At 46.4% G+C, this 16,683-nt stretch overlaps 1 protein-coding gene across 1 annotated transcript in view; it reads left to right on the plus strand.

Moving 5' to 3' along the window:
- The first annotated feature begins 7,110 nt into the window (after positions 1 to 7,110).
- Positions 7,111 to 16,683, plus strand: part of LCOR (ligand dependent nuclear receptor corepressor) — an 80,178-nt gene continuing 70,605 nt past the window's right edge. Inside the window, exon 1 of the mRNA XM_074959507.1 lies at positions 7,111 to 7,233. Within this exon, the coding sequence (XP_074815608.1) occupies positions 7,137 to 7,233 (97 nt within the window). The 5' untranslated portion in view covers positions 7,111 to 7,136. The remainder of the gene's footprint in view (positions 7,234 to 16,683) is intronic.

Below are 16,683 nucleotides of genomic sequence, written 5' to 3' on the forward strand. Positions count from 1 at the left end.
GCAGTTGGATGAGGGGGTGACAGCTGGGACTGGCAGTCTGATCTGGACAGGGAGTGACAGTTGGGACTGGCAGATGGGGTGAGGGGTGACAGTTGGGACTGGCAGTCCGATCTGGACGGGGAGTGACAGTTGGGACTGGCAGATGGGGTGAGGGGTGACAGTTGGGACTGGCAGTCCGATCTGGACAGGGAGTGACAGTTGGGATTGGCAGTTGGGATGAGGGGGTGACAGTTGGGACTGGCAGTCTGATCTGGACAGGGAGTGACAGTTGGGATTGGCAGATGCGGTGAGGGGGTGACAGTTGGGACTGGCAGTCTGATCTGGACAGGGAGTGACAGTTGGGACTGGCAGTTGGGGTGAGGGGTGACAGTTGGGACTGGCAGATGGGGTGAGGGGGTGACAGTTGGGACTGGCAGTCCGATCTGGACAGGGAGTGACAGTTGGGACTGGCAGTTGGGGTGAGGGGTGACAGTTGGGACTGGCAGTCTGATCTGGACAGGGAGTGACAGTTGGGACTGGCAGTTGGGGTGAGGGGTGACAGTTGGGACTGGCAGATGGGGTGAGGGGGTGACAGTTGGGACTGGCAGTCCGATCTGGACAGGGAGTGACAGTTGGGATTGGCAGTTGGGATGAGGGGGTGACAGTTGGGACTGGCAGTCTGATCTGGACAGGGAGTGACAGTTGGGATTGGCAGATGCGGTGAGGGGGTGACAGTTGGGACTGGCAGTTGGGATGAGGAGTGACAGTTGGGACTGGCAGTCTGATCTGGACAGGGGGTGACAGTTGGGACTGGCAGTTGGGGTGAGCGGTGACAGTTGGGACTGGCAGTCTGATCTGGACAGGGAGTGACAGTTGGGATTGGCAGTTGGGATTAGGGGGTGACAGTTGGGACTAGCAGATGGGGTGAGGGGTGACAGTTGGGACTGGCAGTCTGACCTGGACGGGGAGTGCCAGTTGGGATTGGCAGTTGGGATGAGGGGTGACAGTTGGGACTGGCAGTCTGATCTGGACAGGGAGTGACAGTTGGGACTGGCAATTGGGATGAGGGGTGACAGTTGGGACTGGCAGTCTGATCTGGACAGGGAGTGGCAGTTGGGATGGAGCAGGTTAGGAGCGGGAGTGGCAATTGGACATGACGGGTGGGATTGGGTGGGGAGTGACAGTTACTGGGAATGGCCATTGGAATGGGGTGGCAGCGGCAATCGGGTGTAAGGGTTGTTGGGAATGTCAGTTGATATGGAGGGAGAAGTGACAGTTGGGAATGTCAGTTTGAATTGGGCATGCTAGGAGAGGTGACTGGAGTGGGGGTTAAGAGTATGAAGGGGGTAGGCTAGTATGGAGTGAGACAGTTTAAACTGGGCAGACTGGAATGGGGAGAGACCACTGGTTTGAACAGAGCAGGTTTGAGGGAGAGTGACGGTTGGGAAGGACTGGATTTGACAGGTTCAGCAGGGGTGACTGATGATTTTAAATGATGACCATGCAAGGGCCTAGTACCAAGTGAGGAACCAGCTGGTCATGACATTTTGGACAGTGGTGGAGGAATGAACCGAATTAGGCAGTTTGGGAGGGGCTGGTTTGACGTGGGGAGGGCAACAGAGAATGAGAAGCAGGTTGGATTTAGGCAGTGAGAGGATCAGAAAACGGCAGAGGAGGTCACTAAGAAGCAGGTAAAATGTGTGAGAATTATTCCCTCTTCCTCACTGAGTAAACTCACCTTTCTAAAAAGTGGTGATTAGTCCTGGTGCGAGGTAGTAATACCGGTTCTTGCCGGTAGCATTCCACTTGTGCTGCAACTGCGCTTGAGATGAGAATCCTTTGGCCAGCAGTGTCTTGTGTTCCACCCTGCATGCCCTCACCTACCCCAGGGCAGAAAGGCCAGAGCGAGGCCAACTGACCCTCAGTTCCTTCTTACTACCCGTGGCTGAAAGACACAGTGTCGAGCAGTGTTCCTGTCTCTTGCACTTACGATCTAGTCAAGGGTTTTGTATATAGCTGCCCTTAGTGTAGTTAGCTGGGTGTTAGCATCTAGGACAGGTTTTTTTATAAGTCTTAGCTGGGTGAATTTTTTACCTTGTTTCTATTTTGTTCACCTGGTATGGGGTACTCAGTCTTATGGCTGACCAGAAATCCCTTGGGTATAAGCATTATTCATCATGTGAGGCTGCACTTCCTCTTAATGATGGATACTCATTCTCCAAGCAGTCCCTGAAAGTGACAGAGGCTTGCTTAAAATGTTTCTGTAAGACAAGTCCATGAGTCCTGCTTTTGACCCAGGAAAACGAGACCAGATGAGTTCTGCAAAGTCCTCTTCCAAAAGCGTTGCAGCAGGCACTATGTTTGCATCACCCTTTAGTGCTTTGAGACAATCCCCTGCTGCTGTGTCTGTAAAGCCTTTCTCCTTGTCTGAAAAGGGTAGGTCACAGCCCCCCTCCTTTAAGGAGCACAGATGTGGGTCTCCATTCCAAGGATGGTCTAAGACAGCAAGGGAGAGATCCCCTCTCTCTACTTTGAAAGGATAGCTCAGGGGTGATCCATGTCGCACTGGCACTCCCTGTTAGTAAAACTCCGGTACCACCTAATGTTCACTCTGACTTTGGTATGGAGCCCCCAGTACCATCACATACTCTTGTGATAATTAGTCTTGGAATTTTCTGCACTTGTGCCAACATTTCTGGTGCCATCATCCACGGTCTTGAACCTCTTACTACTGGTACCGAGATTTACCACAGTGGTGGATTTAACTGGCTTAGCTCTGCCTGATTCTCTCTTTTCTTCTTCTGTGAAAATAGCTGCACTGGTAGTGTCAGCTTCCATACCGACCTTCCTAGAACAATTGTGAAGGAAATAATTACATTCATGGAGGTAAACAGTAAAACGGATGTAATACAACATGGGTTTTCCAAAGGTAAATCATGCCAGACTAACCGGATTTCCTTCTTTGAGAAAATAACTGATTTGTTTACATAAGAGAAGCGCAGTAAATCTAATACACTTGGACATCAACAACGCATTTGACATGGTTCCATGTGGGAAATTATGAGTTAAATTAGAGAAGAGAGGGATTAGTATAAGCACTGTAAGCTGGACAAGGACCTGGCTAAAAGGGAGAAGGCAACAGGTTCTGCTCAAAGGTGAACTATCTGACTGGAGGAAGGTTACTAGTGGAGTTCCTCAAGGATCAGTCTTGGGACCAATTTATTAAATATTTTTATGAATGACCTTGGCACAAACAGTAGAAGTGTGCTAATTAAATTTGCTGATGATAGAAGGCAGGGGGCATTGTCAATACACAGAAAGATTGGAATATTAGACAGGAAGATCTGGATGATCTTGAAGACAGGAGTAACAGAAATGGGATGAAATTCAATCGCAGAAAGTGTAAAGTCAGGCACCTAGTCCTAAAAAGAAGAATTTCTGCTACAACATGGGAGCTCATCAGTTGGAAGCAACAGAGGAGAGAGACCTGGGTATGTGGATTGATCACAGGATGAATATGAGCCGTCAGTGTGATGCAGCTGTGAAAAAGGCAAATGCGATCTTAGCATGTATTAGGCAACACATTTCCAGTAGAGAGAGAAGTATTAATGTCACTCTGTACGAGCACTGGTAAGACCTAATTTGGAATACTGTGTACATTTCTGGTACATGTTCAAGAAAGATTAATTCAGGATGGAACAGGTGCAGAGAAAGCTACTAGGATGTTCAGGGGAATGGAGGGCCTATCTTATGAAAGGAGACTGGAAGAGTTTGGTGTATTTAGCCTAGCAAAAAGGCGGCTGAGAGGGGAGATGATTGCTCTCTACATTGTAGGGAAAGCACCAGGGAGCTTGAAGAACTATTTAAGCTAAAGCAGGGGTTCTCAAACTGGGGGTTGGGACCCCTCAAGGGGTCACGAGCTGTCAGCCTCTATCCCAAACCCCACTAAGCCTCCAGCATTTATAATGGTGTTAAATATATAAAAAAGTATTTTTAATTTATAAGGGTGTCGCACTCAGAGGCTAGCTACGTGAAAGGGGTCACCAGTACAAAAGTTTGAGAACCACTGAGCTGAAGGGTAATGTTGGAACGAGATCAAATCGGTACAAACTGGCCATGAACAAATTCAGGCTAGAAATCAGAAGATTTCCAACCATCAGAGGGGTGAGGTTCTAGAACCGCCTTTTAAGAGGAGGTTCTAGAACTAAATTAGTTTTAAAACAGAAGTGGACAAATTTATGAGCGAAATTGTATGACAGGGTTGTTTGTGATGGTAGAGGGCAAGGCGCACCAGTCCTGGGGCTCACTTGGTTTATGTCTTGTGTTCCTAAAAGATGATACTTCAAGGCTTCAGCCAGCCACCTGCATGGGTCAGGAAGGGATTCCCCTCCATCCCACTGTATTGTTTGTTTGTTTGTATCCGCTTCCTCTGAAACAGCAGAGGTGGGGCACTGGATAGGGAGGGCAGTTGCTCTGAGGTGGTGCTGAGCATTCTCTCTCTCAGGTGCTTGGCTGGCTGGTTCTTGCTCACAGGCTCAGGATCTGACTGATTCCTATATGTGGAGTCAGGAAGGCATTTTCCCCAAGGTGAGATTGGCAGTGACTTTGGGGTTTTTTCACCTTCCTCTACAGAGTGGGGTGCTGGCCACTTGCCATGATTATCTGGATACCACTTAATTACTTCCCTGCCATTGCAGGTGTCTTGAGCACTGGTGCACCTTGGTCCTTCCTCTTCTCTCTCTGTGGCAAATAACTGTTTCTCATAGCTGCAAGCTGTAATTTTTGGTCTATTTTCAGTTGTTGGGTTTAGGATATGGGTTTTGGGTTACGTGGGTGGCCTATGAGATGCAGGAGGTTCCTTCAGGTCCTAATCTCTATGACTCAGCACTGATCACAGTTCCATGATTCCAGAGCCCTCAGATTCCCAGCAGATAATTTCCCGCACCCTCCAGGAGGAAGATGCTTCATACTCCTCCTCTGCCTCAGATCATAGTGCAGGGGACTCTCCCACATACTATCCTAGATCACAACACTATGACCCCTATTTCTCAGATAGGGATTCCAGACATAGGAGTCATAGTAAGCATAAGGACTTCAGATAGGACCCCTTGGTTTGGAACCACACGCCCTGGCCACCTGCTAATTATCTGTATAGTTCCCACTCATGGCCATACTGGTTACCATGGAAAGTACAACATGCTAGGAAACCTGGCTCCCCTGTGCCATCTAGAGTTAGTTTAGTACCACAGGAGTTTATTAGGTCCCACTTTGAATATCCCCACGCAACAACTTTGCACCTATTTCCACTAATACAAGATCTTCTCCCTCCTTGGGACCTAAACACTGTCCTCAAGGGGTTAATTGGTCCCTTAAGACATCATTTCTAGTAGCAATCACTTCAGCCCGTAGGGTACAGGCCTTTATAGTGCAACCTCCATACACCACTTTTCATAAGGATAGGGTCACACACTTGGACCACGTCATACATTTCTACCAAAAGTTGTTTGAAATTTTCATGTACGTTCTACACGGAGCAGTATATTCCCCTAAACTGCATTCCTCCACAGGGGAGGTTGCACTCCATGCTTTAGACATCTTTAGGTCCCTGACCTACATGCATGAAACAAAGCCATTTAGTCTCCTCAAGGCTCTTCATTGCTTTTGGTGAAGAATCCAAAGATCAAGGGATTTCAACCCAAAGATTATCTAACTGGGACTCAGACTGCATTAAATTTTGCTACAGAATAGCTAGTCAGCGATTACTTGTCAGGTTAAGGCTCATTCCACCAGGGTGTAGGCAGCTTCCACACCTTCTTTTAGAAGTGTCCCTACAATTGACGTGTAGAAGGCAGTTGAATGGAACACCTCTCATAGTTTTACTAGATGTTATTTGGTAGTAGAGGCATCTCAGTCTGATGCCAGGTTTGGCAGGGCTGTGCTGCAGTCTATTTAGTTAGATTCCTAGCACCTGCCTCCTTTTGTCAGGTTACTGCTTTGGAGTTACCCGAAGTGCAAACACATGGAGGAGCACTCAAGGAAGGAGGAAGTTACTTACCTGTACAGTAACTGGAGTTCTTCAAGACATGTTGTCTAATTGTATTCCACGACCCACCCTCCTTCCCTGCTACTGTGGAATGTAATACCAGCTGGACTCTACACAGCAAAGGAACTGAGAGTGGGTCGACCTTGTTCCTCACTTTATGTCCTCAGCTGGGGGTGGGGAAGGGGGCATGCAGAGCACCAGCGGCTACTGCCGGCCAAAAAACGCGGACCTCGCGCGCGTGGGGCAGCCGTGCACCAAACCCGGAATGCCGGCAGGCCTCGCGCACGCTGCCAGGCAGAGCGCTGAGCCCGCCTGGGCGGGGCGCGTTTCCAGGGCTGGCCCTGGCGGCGTGGACAGCGCCGGTCGCTACTCCCCCGGCGGAGGTGGTTTCTTACAGCGCTGGGAGAGCGCCCACACCGCTAAGAACTCAGTTTCTGCACCGGAAAGTCCCTTCTCTTTCTGGGCATTCAAGGAGCGGAGTCTGAGCAGGGGTAGTCTGCAGCCCGCCTCCCCCCGGCGGGGTGCATTCACGAGGGGAGGCGGGGCAGAGGGCTCCTCGCGCCCGACGTTCTCCTTTCGGAGCCGCTGGCCCTGGGGCGTGATGATGGGAGCTGCCGGGAGGCCTTGGCGCAGCGGCCCATCACTGCTCGCCGCTCCGCCCGGACGGCGGACGTGAAGCCGTGTGGGCGCCTGTCACCGTGGCTCCTGGTCTGCTGGCCCAGTGCTGTGCTCCGCGGCGACCCTGCCCGCCCCTAGCTGTAGCCGGAGGCAGCTCCCCGCTGTCCTCGAGGGCGGCCCGCGCCAGCCTGCTGCACGCCTGGCTGCGGGGCTCAGCGCTGCACGTGCCCAGCGGGGCGCCCCAGGGCCTGGCAGGGGCCCAGCTCCTGCAGGCAGGGCAGGGCGCCGCGCTCCGTCTCCATGGCAGCGCGGGCCGCGGGGGCGCGCGTGAGCACGTGGCCTCCCATCCCTCGGCCTCCGGGGCCCCCTTCCCCCCGCTGAGGCCGGGCGCGAGGGGGCGCGGCGCGAGGCGGCCGAGGGGACGCCGCGCTGCGTGGCGCGATGACGTCGCCAGCCGCGGCCGTGGGCGTGCCGGTGCGGGGCCCTCCCCCAGAAGATGGCGAGTCCGTGCGGGCGGCAGGAATGCTCCATTGAGAGGCGCGGCTTCCGCCACCAGCTCGACTCGTGGCGACACAAGCTCATTCACTGTGTAGGTGAGGGCTGGCGCGGGGAGGGGGAGCAGCCCGCCGCTTCCCCCGCCGCGGCGGCGCCCCTTCCCCTCCCCCACCGCTAGGAGCCACCGCGCGCCCCTCCCCCCGCGGCCTCTCCCGCCCGCCCGGATTAGCTCCGTGCGCCGCCCGCCCGCCCGCCCCTCACGCGGGGCCGGTCCGGCCTGGGGCCTCCTCCCTGGGCCGCCGGCGCAGCCTGCGCCCGGGGGATCGGCCCGCCCGGGGGCGCGGCCTCTCTGCTCCTCAGCCCCCGCCGCCATCGGCGTGTGCGGGGGGGACCTTCACCCCGCGGTCCGCAGGCCCGCCCCGTGTCCAGGCCGGGACCTCCCAAGCCGCCGTTCCCCGGAGCCCTTTGTCGAGGAGGGGCCGGTGGGGCGAGGCCTGGGGCGCCGCTCAGCGCTGGAGCTAACGCCCCCACGGGGTTCCGGCCGCAGGCAGGCGAAGCCCTTTTGCTGCCCTTCCTCCTTCCCCGCGGGTCCACCCGTTCAGCCCGAAACTCACTCGCTCGCTCTCGTGTTCCCTCGGGATTGATTAACCCCCCTCGAGAAGAGCTGGAGCGGGGTCCTTACCTCGGCTACCCCGCTCCTCCCTCCGATCGGCTGGCGCACGGGACCGGGACACTTCCATTTGTGTTACGGTCCCCTGGGGTGTGAGGCTCCCGTGCACCTCCTGCGGACCGCACCCAGTGTTTGGGGGGCAGCTGAAGGCTGAAATGTGTTTCCTTTGGCATGGAGAAAAAAACCCTCCTAATGTGTGTTGCTCTTGGAGCTTGTAAAACCTTGGTCTTGAACTTGATCGCCACCTTAGCCTGAATTGTAGTGAGTTCTTTCGAAGTTCGGTGGGGAAAAATCATGACTTGTTTGCAAGAAATGGAGGATCCATTGAATTAAAAATAGGAGGAACTTTCAGTTTTGCTGAATCTGAAGACTAGCTCTATCCTAGAAGAAACAGCTCTTCTGTCATTTTTCAATTTGTCTTCAGTCTGCTTTGATTCTGCTACCTTATTCATTCAGATCATATTGCTTCTCTTGCTTAATATAAATGACTGGTCAGTAGATACAGTGTCCGGTTTATGTGAAGCTCAGTGTTAGACACTTGCACAAGGGACCCATTTGAAAGGTAGAGTGCAAATGACTTCACAATTAACATTAGAGCCCTGCAACTGTGTGTCTGAAGCAGAGTCCTTGTCTAGTTTGCCTGTCTATCTTTGCGTCATAATGCTAGTCCTGTTTCATGCTGGTTTTGATTAAATTCTTGAAGTTTAAGTGCCAAATGTATCTTATGTAGTGATAGTGACTTTAGCATATTGTAAACTACATCTGTTATAACAAAATGTTTTAATTTTTATTCTGAATTTAGCCCCTTTATTCATCGTATATAGAGTGACTTGAATTCAAAGACAAAAGTACCAACAAAAACAAACCTTTCCCTCTATCATTATATAAAAGAAGGACACCTTGTGGAGAGAAGGAATGGAGTGAGTTTAAGGTTATTGTAAAGTCATTGGTTGGACCCAATACTCTGACTCTTCATAGTCCTCATAAAAGTTAAAGGGACTTATAATTTTGCTTGTAAACATTCTTATTACATAGTGCTTTTGTAACAGTCACATTGGGGCTGCGACAAGGAATGGATCCCTTGATGATTCCCTGTTCTGTTCATTCCCTCTGGGGCACCTGGCGTTGGCCACTGTCAGAAGAAGGACACTGGGCTATGGACCTTTAGTCTGGCCCAGTATGGCTGTTCTTATGTTCATGTTTAATTATTTTCTAAAAAAATCAGTCTAGTAGTTCCTTTTCATTTTGTGGGTAACCTCCAGAGAAGGAAAAGTGCAGTCTTCGTTTTTCAGTTAGAGATGGTCTTTCATAATACAGATACTAACAGCAGAAAGTGCAAGAACCAAGAAGTTAAGTTTTTATCTATCCAGGAAGCTCAGACAGATAGGGAAGCAAGCAGATTTCAGGGGGATATAAATTATGGATCTCCAGGTCATCCTTAAGAAATTCTGCAGCCTGGTCCTTGAACTGATATTTTTATTCTTGTTTAATATAATCTCCCAGATTTTCTAAAGACAGCCCATCCTTTTTATTCTTCCAACATGTCAATCTGTCCATAATATGTCCGTGATTGTTCTGTATATGTAATCTGTAGTGAAACTTTCAGGTTCACTTTCGTTCCTACTGAATAGAGTTAAATGTATTTTATTGTGAGGTAGCTCAGCATCCTAGTTCAGGTTTCAGAGTAGCAACCGTGTTAGTCTGTATTTGCAAAAAGAACAGGAGGGCTTGTGGCACCTTAGAGACTAACAAATTTATTTGAGCATAAGCTTTCGTGAGCTACAGCCCACTTCATCAGATGCATTCATTCATCCTAGTTCAGTATCTGGGCTTTGAAACACCATTGTGGGTTACACTAAAAATCCTAACAAAGCTGTTCGGTATATACCTGCTCACCAACTCCAGGTGTGAGTGTATTTTATATAAATACATTTTTCAGGGTTTGAGAATATACCAGATCCTATTAACTATAGGCCAGTACAAATGATTAAATTGGGTAGGCACTTGGAGGTTCAAGGTTAATTAGCTGCTGACATACTCACCTCTACTCCTAACTACTGGAACAGAGGGATTTTTAGATTTCTACCAGTATGATGTCTCTAGATCCTGCTTAGGAGCTTTCTTTTGGATCAGTCTCTGGATAATAGGTGTCTGGCATTTGATGACTACCTTGCTGAGGTTCTATGGCCTGTGTTATACTGGTCAGACTTCATCATCATAGTGGTCCCTTTTGGCCTCAGAATCTGACCCACCTCTTGTCTCCTTCAACTGGATGTATTCCGCCTTCTCCCTTTGCCTCAAACCTGCTTGGCTTCTGGGGGTCCACTATACTGTTCCTTCCTGACTGCACCGTTTATGAGGGAGAGGGGTGCTGTCCCTCTCCTTAGCTTCAATTTTTTGGATGATCCTTGAATCGCTTCAGTGGTGCTCTCTGGTGCTTCTCAGCGCTTTACTTAACAGCTGCATAGTGAAACTAAGAAATGTCTGGGCAATCCTATTGCTGCAGTTCCAAATCTTTTGGGTTTCAATGAGACTGATGAAAATTGTGCCTGTTTCATTCTGCGGCTGCTGCTTGGGAAAGCTATGAAAAGTCAGAGGTAATGGAGCCGTCTGCAGACTCAAAGACAACCTAGCACTGGGTCACATTTAGAATGTTCTTAGCAACCATAAGTGGTAGAAACTTTTTAAAAAATAAGCCCTTAAACTCTCCAGGGATTGGTAGTATAGGTTCCCTTCAGTCCCCTCTTCGTCCTCCCTCACCCCTTATGAATTGATAGGTGTGGTTTGGTATTTTTTTATTTCTGTTTTTTGTAGTTCTGTGTCTGTTTACAAGAGAGGCTGTGGAGGAAATGGTTAATTACTAAGTTGACCCATTTTTTTGGAGCTAAAGTACAAAAAACATTTTGTAAAAAGTCCAAAGTATAACCGTGTGAAGTGGCTTTTATCTTGATGGCAGTATGCCAGAAATAGTTTGAACCTCAAATTGATCAGTTTTATGAGACCTCAGACCTGCCCTTTTCCTAACATGTACCTAGCGTAATTTCTGTCAGTTCATAGGAATAGAAATTGTAATTCCTTTATTTTTCCTTGTTACAAGTGTTGAAGGACCTCACTACTATTCATGATAGCCAACTGAAATTGCACTATAGTTATAAAAACCCAACTTTAAATACATAAATACGTTTTGGGGGTAACTTATCAACCATAAATGGGTTATGTGCAGCCTGTGTTCAGAAGCTGATCTCTTAAATGATCACAATCTTATTCTGCCTTGATAATTCCACAGTCTTAATATTTGTTATAGGAACTAAATACTTTATCGGAGGAAACATCTGCTTTGGGTGTTTCTGAAGCACCTATCACCTTGGTAGCTGAGTGAATCTGATGTGGACTAGAGTGTTCTGTTAGCAGCATCAGTCCAAAAAGGGAGTAGTTTGGGAAGTCCACAGAGCTTATATCCAGAAAGCACTAAGAGGCTATCAATGCATTTGGCCCCCCTGTTGAGTACTACTAAGATGTAATTCAGCCAAGGAGTCAGTCTATAAGAGTGCGGCTATACAAGGCTTGAAATAGATGGAAAATACACTAGTTCTGTTTAAGCAGTGGTGTTACATTGGCAACCTGAAAGTAACACTTTCAATTTTAAGAATAATTGATCTGGAATTTATGATGTGAAGGTATCTTGGCTTGTGTATATGTTTCAGTGTTGAAAGCAAACTTAGTTGTTTGGATTCTAAGATGGTACGCTAAATTGAATTTACTCCCTTTTTTATTGCTGGAAAAGTGCTGCAACCTAAGTTCCTTCATAATTCCTGCATATTAATATAATTGCATAGCAGTAGACTTTTGGAAGTTTAGCTGCCTAAGATGTAAACATAGGCTTTATGAGGTGTGTATTACATGCTCCTCCTATTATATAGCAGAAAGCATTAAAAGCCAATAGTACTAATAAAGAGAAAATATATAATATCTGTATAGTTCTGAAACAATTCTTATGGCTTCTGGTCTTGACTGTCTTTGAGATATTTGGTTTATTTTGTCTCTGTGATATCACAACTGATATGGATGAAATAATGAACTACGGCTTCAAAATATAGGACAGATGGAGGCATGTTAAGGTTTTTTTTATGCAGTTTAGAAAGAGCAATTTGACTCTCGCAGTGTTAGTGCAGTTCCAGTACAAGGGAAGTAAATTGTAGCTTATTTTTTAGTGAATAATTGCATTAGTTAGATCATGGGTAGTGATAGAAAATAATTCATGGAATCATTTGTTTTTAATCAACAGCTAGAATATGAGTAAGACTAAAGTGTAAACTTAGGGTTTGCCTACTTTTTGTCATCTGCTCCTCCCCACCCCACAGTGCACACAGTCCATCTATACTACCTTTGGACTAGGGCAGGAGTTCTCAAACTTCATTGCACTGCGACCCCTTCTGACAACAAAAATTACTAGATGACCCCAGGAGAGGGGGCTGAAGCTTGAGCTCGTGTAAGCCCCGCCGCCCCGGGGCAGGGGGGCCAAAGCTGAAGCGCGAGCCCCGCTGCCCAGGGTTGAAGCCATGGGGTTTTGGCTCTGGGTGGTGGGGCTCAGGCATCGGCTTTGGCCCTGGGCCCCGGGCCCCAGCAAGTCTAACGCCAGCCCTGGCAACCCAATTAAGACAGGGTTGTGACCCACTTTGGGGTCCTGACCCACTGTTTGAGAACTGCTGGACTAGGGGAACCCACACTGGTGCAAATCACTTTTTACACCAGTGCAAATGCATTTGCACTAACAGTTTGCATTAGTGCAGATACACCAGTCTCTGTTCCCACCCCCCAAAAAAGGCCCCAGTGTAGACAAGTCTGTGGCCATCACTTGGTATAAAAGCAGGACTTAGTTTGATTAGTTGCTGAAATGATCAGTGTGTTCAGGTATGAAGCATATGTTAACCTTCAGAATTTCTCTGCTGTGCTTTGGTTCAGAATGTTTAATAATTGTAATGTGATACTTTTTTGTTTTGTTTTTTTGTTCTAGCTTACAGGAGAGTATTGAGTGGGGAGGTTTATAGCACCTATGTATTTGACACTGGTGCGACTGCTACTGAAATACTGTCTAGGTGTGGTGTACACAATTCAAGAAAGATGTTAAAAAATTAGAGAGGGTTCAGAGAAGAATCACAAGAATGATTAAAGGGTTGAAACTTGCCTTATGAGAGATGTAAGGACCTCAGTTTTAGTTTAACAACAAGGTTAAGGGGTGACTTGATCAGTCTATACGTATGTGTATGGGGAACAAAGAATTGATAATGGGCTTTTCAATCTAGCAGAAAAAGTTATATTAAGATATAACAGCTGGAAGTTGTAGCTAGACAACTTCAGGCTAGAAATAAGGGATGAATTTTTGATGGTGAGGGTAATGAATCATTGGAATAACTTACCAAGGGTTGGGGTAGATTCACCATCACTGGATGTTTTTCTGAAAGATCTACTCTAGTTCAAACAGGAGTTAATTCAGGGAAAGTCCTGTGGCCTGTTATACCGGACGTCAGACTGAGATGATCACGGTGATCTTCTGCCTTGTAATCAGTTTGACTTACCGTGCCTACTTTTCTTGGTGAAATGTATGGCAGACTGATCTAAAATGATTCGTATTTCATCAAAAACTCCTGAGCAGTGGTGGTAGTAGAATAATCTTGCTTGCTAGCCGCTTTAACCTTCGGTGTGATTGGAAGAATGATATGTAACTAAGGGACAGGACTGGGACTTAGAATTAGGAATAAAATCCAGATCTGCTACTAATTTACTTTGTGATCCAGGATAAATTGCTTCAACTCTGTGCATCCATTCCCTCATCTGCAAAATGAGGGAAAGTTCTTGCCTCACAGCGATGCTGAAACTTAATTTGCTAACCTATGTAACATAGGGTAGAAGGAACTCTCGGAGGAAATTATTTTCTTCTCAAGTGTCCTCTTCAACCCACGCTGACCTCACAACTGTATTTCAAACATGAAAAATCACTTGACAGGCCAGAACATGTTTACAGCAAGATACCTTGAGCTGGTTTAAAACCTCTCACACAGGTGGTCTGCTTCTTGAGTCCTATGATGATTGACCCACATTCCTGGCTATTGCACGTCCTGAACTTCACCCCAGATCATGGACCAGGTCGAATAACTTGATTTAGTAAATATTAACAAAACCTATATCTTAAGTCAAGTAACTGCTTCATACGTGTTGTTGCTATAATTTGGGCGGTGTTCTGCGGCTGGAAAAGGATTGCATTGCAGGACATAAAGCTTTGTCTCAGGTTTAATTTTAACTAGGGGTTGATGAAATACAAATTTCATCCACATTTACTATAGAATTTCCAAAATAATCACAATATTCTATTTTTGTACACATTGGAAAAATACTCTAAAAATTAGATAGTATCTTGCCCTGTTCTTCCATACCAGACACACAGTAAAGATTTACAAGACTGTAAACAGCTGCTATACACTTCTAAATGAACATTTATAACAAGAAACATGGACTGTTCTGATTTTTTTTAAAGACATCCTTTGATGGGATTTTTTGCTAAGAAATAGCAGTGTTAATCCCAACACCTATTATATATAGAAATATAATCTTCTGATTGAATTAGTAAATTTGCTATAACTAAAGATGGATAAATAGTCCCCTATTCTGGTCCTCGTAGTTACCTTTAAATCCCCACTGCACATTCCTTAAAATATGTTGGCTTTAGGAGTAGTGTATTGCCACATTAAAATACTTTGTATCAAAACAAATAGTCTTGCGTCTTGTTTATACTGAGAATTTTAGTGTCTCTCCCCCCCCCCCCCCCCCGATTCCTATGGTAGACTAATGATGGGAGTAGCATTCCCTGAAATTCTCATTCTAGACAAGGCCTTAAAAAAAACAAAAACAAGAATTTAGCATGGTTTTAAGAAATGTAGCTCTGTTTTTTACATTTATATGAAACAATACAGTAAGTAATTACATTTCTTTTATGTGCGTTTTCAGTCTTTGCTTTTGTCTTTGTTTTAATTGGTTCCTTTTTCTCTGTCCCTTCATCTTCTTTTCATTTCCCTTACACTGTACTTTCATGCTTATTGTGCACCGAATAGTTTTATTAACAAGGTTTTGCTGTCATGCTGAATTATAAATACACGTGGTAGGTAGGATTTTTTATAAATACCATAGGGATAGATGTTCGATACCTAGATTATAATCCCTTTGTTAAATTGGTGACATCATTCTTGGTTAAAAAATAGCCTTGGGTTAAAACTTCTGAAGGGAAAGACAGGGTCAAAGGTAACTTTAAATAAAAAGCTGAGTTAAAGCTTCAGTAGTTGGTAGAAGGAGAGAGTGGTAACGGTAGGACGCTTCTGAATTTTTAAGAAAGTGTCTAGTGCTTAGAGTGCAGGAGTTGAGGGCTTTGTTTCCAGCTATCTAAAGTACTTCAGGATCTCTGGTTGAAGAGTAAATGTTTTGTGGGGTTAAAGTTACAAAACACTTTCCCTAATCACCTATTTTCAGATGCTTACAACTCCGACAAAATGGAGCACTTTTTCCCTTTTAAATTTTTGGCTGAGGTTTGAAAGTTACAATCTGGTGTGGAAATAGTCCTCAGTGGGGACCTGTGCACAGTCCTGTTCCAGAGGAGCCTAGTTTGGATTTGGGAATTATGGGAGTCTGACAATTATGTACTAAACATCAGGGCTCAAAATACTCAATATCTTCTCTCCTGAAAAAGAAGCCTGCTAGTTTGGGCAAAAAGCACCTGTTGTTCTCCATGAGCTCTCTTTTTCCCCCCCCACACCTATTAAACTTACATAATCACAGCTTCACTTCTTCCTGAATATTTTCTGCCTTTCCATGTTAAGTCATTCCTGACATACTCCTGTTAATAAATTCTATTTCCCCATTCTGCTAAATACATGTATTTGGGGATTGCTTCTTGTCTCCCTGCTACTGCTAGTGAATCCTCTTCCATTCTCTTCCTTCTCTGCCCCCCAAATTTTGGGCTACCTCTCGATTCTCACCACTGAATGAATACTTCATTAACCCACCGCCTATGAACTAACTCTAGGCCCCCCATCTCTTTACAGTCCTCCAGGACATCTGGAAAGTCCTGCCTTTTAGCAACTGTTCTCTGGATGGGCCACTTTGCTCCTGGCTCCCCCTCTTCTCTGGGAATAGCAGTAAGAACTTTCCTACTTCCCTCTTCAGAGAAGTGGGTGTGTCTGCTACTCCATTTCTGTATTTTTCTGTAAAAGGGCAGCAGTTTCTGCTACTCTGTTCTCTGCATTTTCACTCTCCACTCCCAGAAAAGCAAGCAGTTTAGGGCTTCTCTGCTTCCTGCCTGTTTCCTCTCCTGCTGATGAAGCTGCAGTGGCTTGGGCTGCTCTACTCCTTACTTTCTCACTTCCATCCCAGGAGTGGCTTCTTGGCCCAGTTTAGCTAACTCTGAGGTAAAATTTCTGCTTGTCCTGTGGCCTTATCTGCACTTGAAAAATGTGTATATTTTATATAATGATGAAGCTAACACATGATAGCTAACATGGTAAATTTCAGGTGTAGATAGGCCAAGTCTTAGGGTTCACTTTGACCAGCTACTTTGAGATAAAACTACAATTTGTCCTGCTTACACTGTGGTGTTACAACTTGTTAGGTCTCATTGTAAAATCACCAGCTTTTCCTAGTGTAGTCATGGCCTGAGAATCAGTTTTGCAAGCCCTACTGAGCATACACACTAGGAATTTTTTGCAGAATTTGGTAAGCACACATTAAGGATGTACTGACTGTGTTTGTAGCAAACTTAGTTTTGTTGTGAACTGGGTGGTAGTACTCATTATTGAATTGGGCTGGACAAAGCTTAAAATAGGTCCCCTTTTGC

Source organism: Natator depressus, chromosome 7 (assembly GCF_965152275.1).
Source record: "Natator depressus isolate rNatDep1 chromosome 7, rNatDep2.hap1, whole genome shotgun sequence".
Taxonomy (NCBI): Eukaryota; Metazoa; Chordata; order Testudines; family Cheloniidae; genus Natator; species Natator depressus.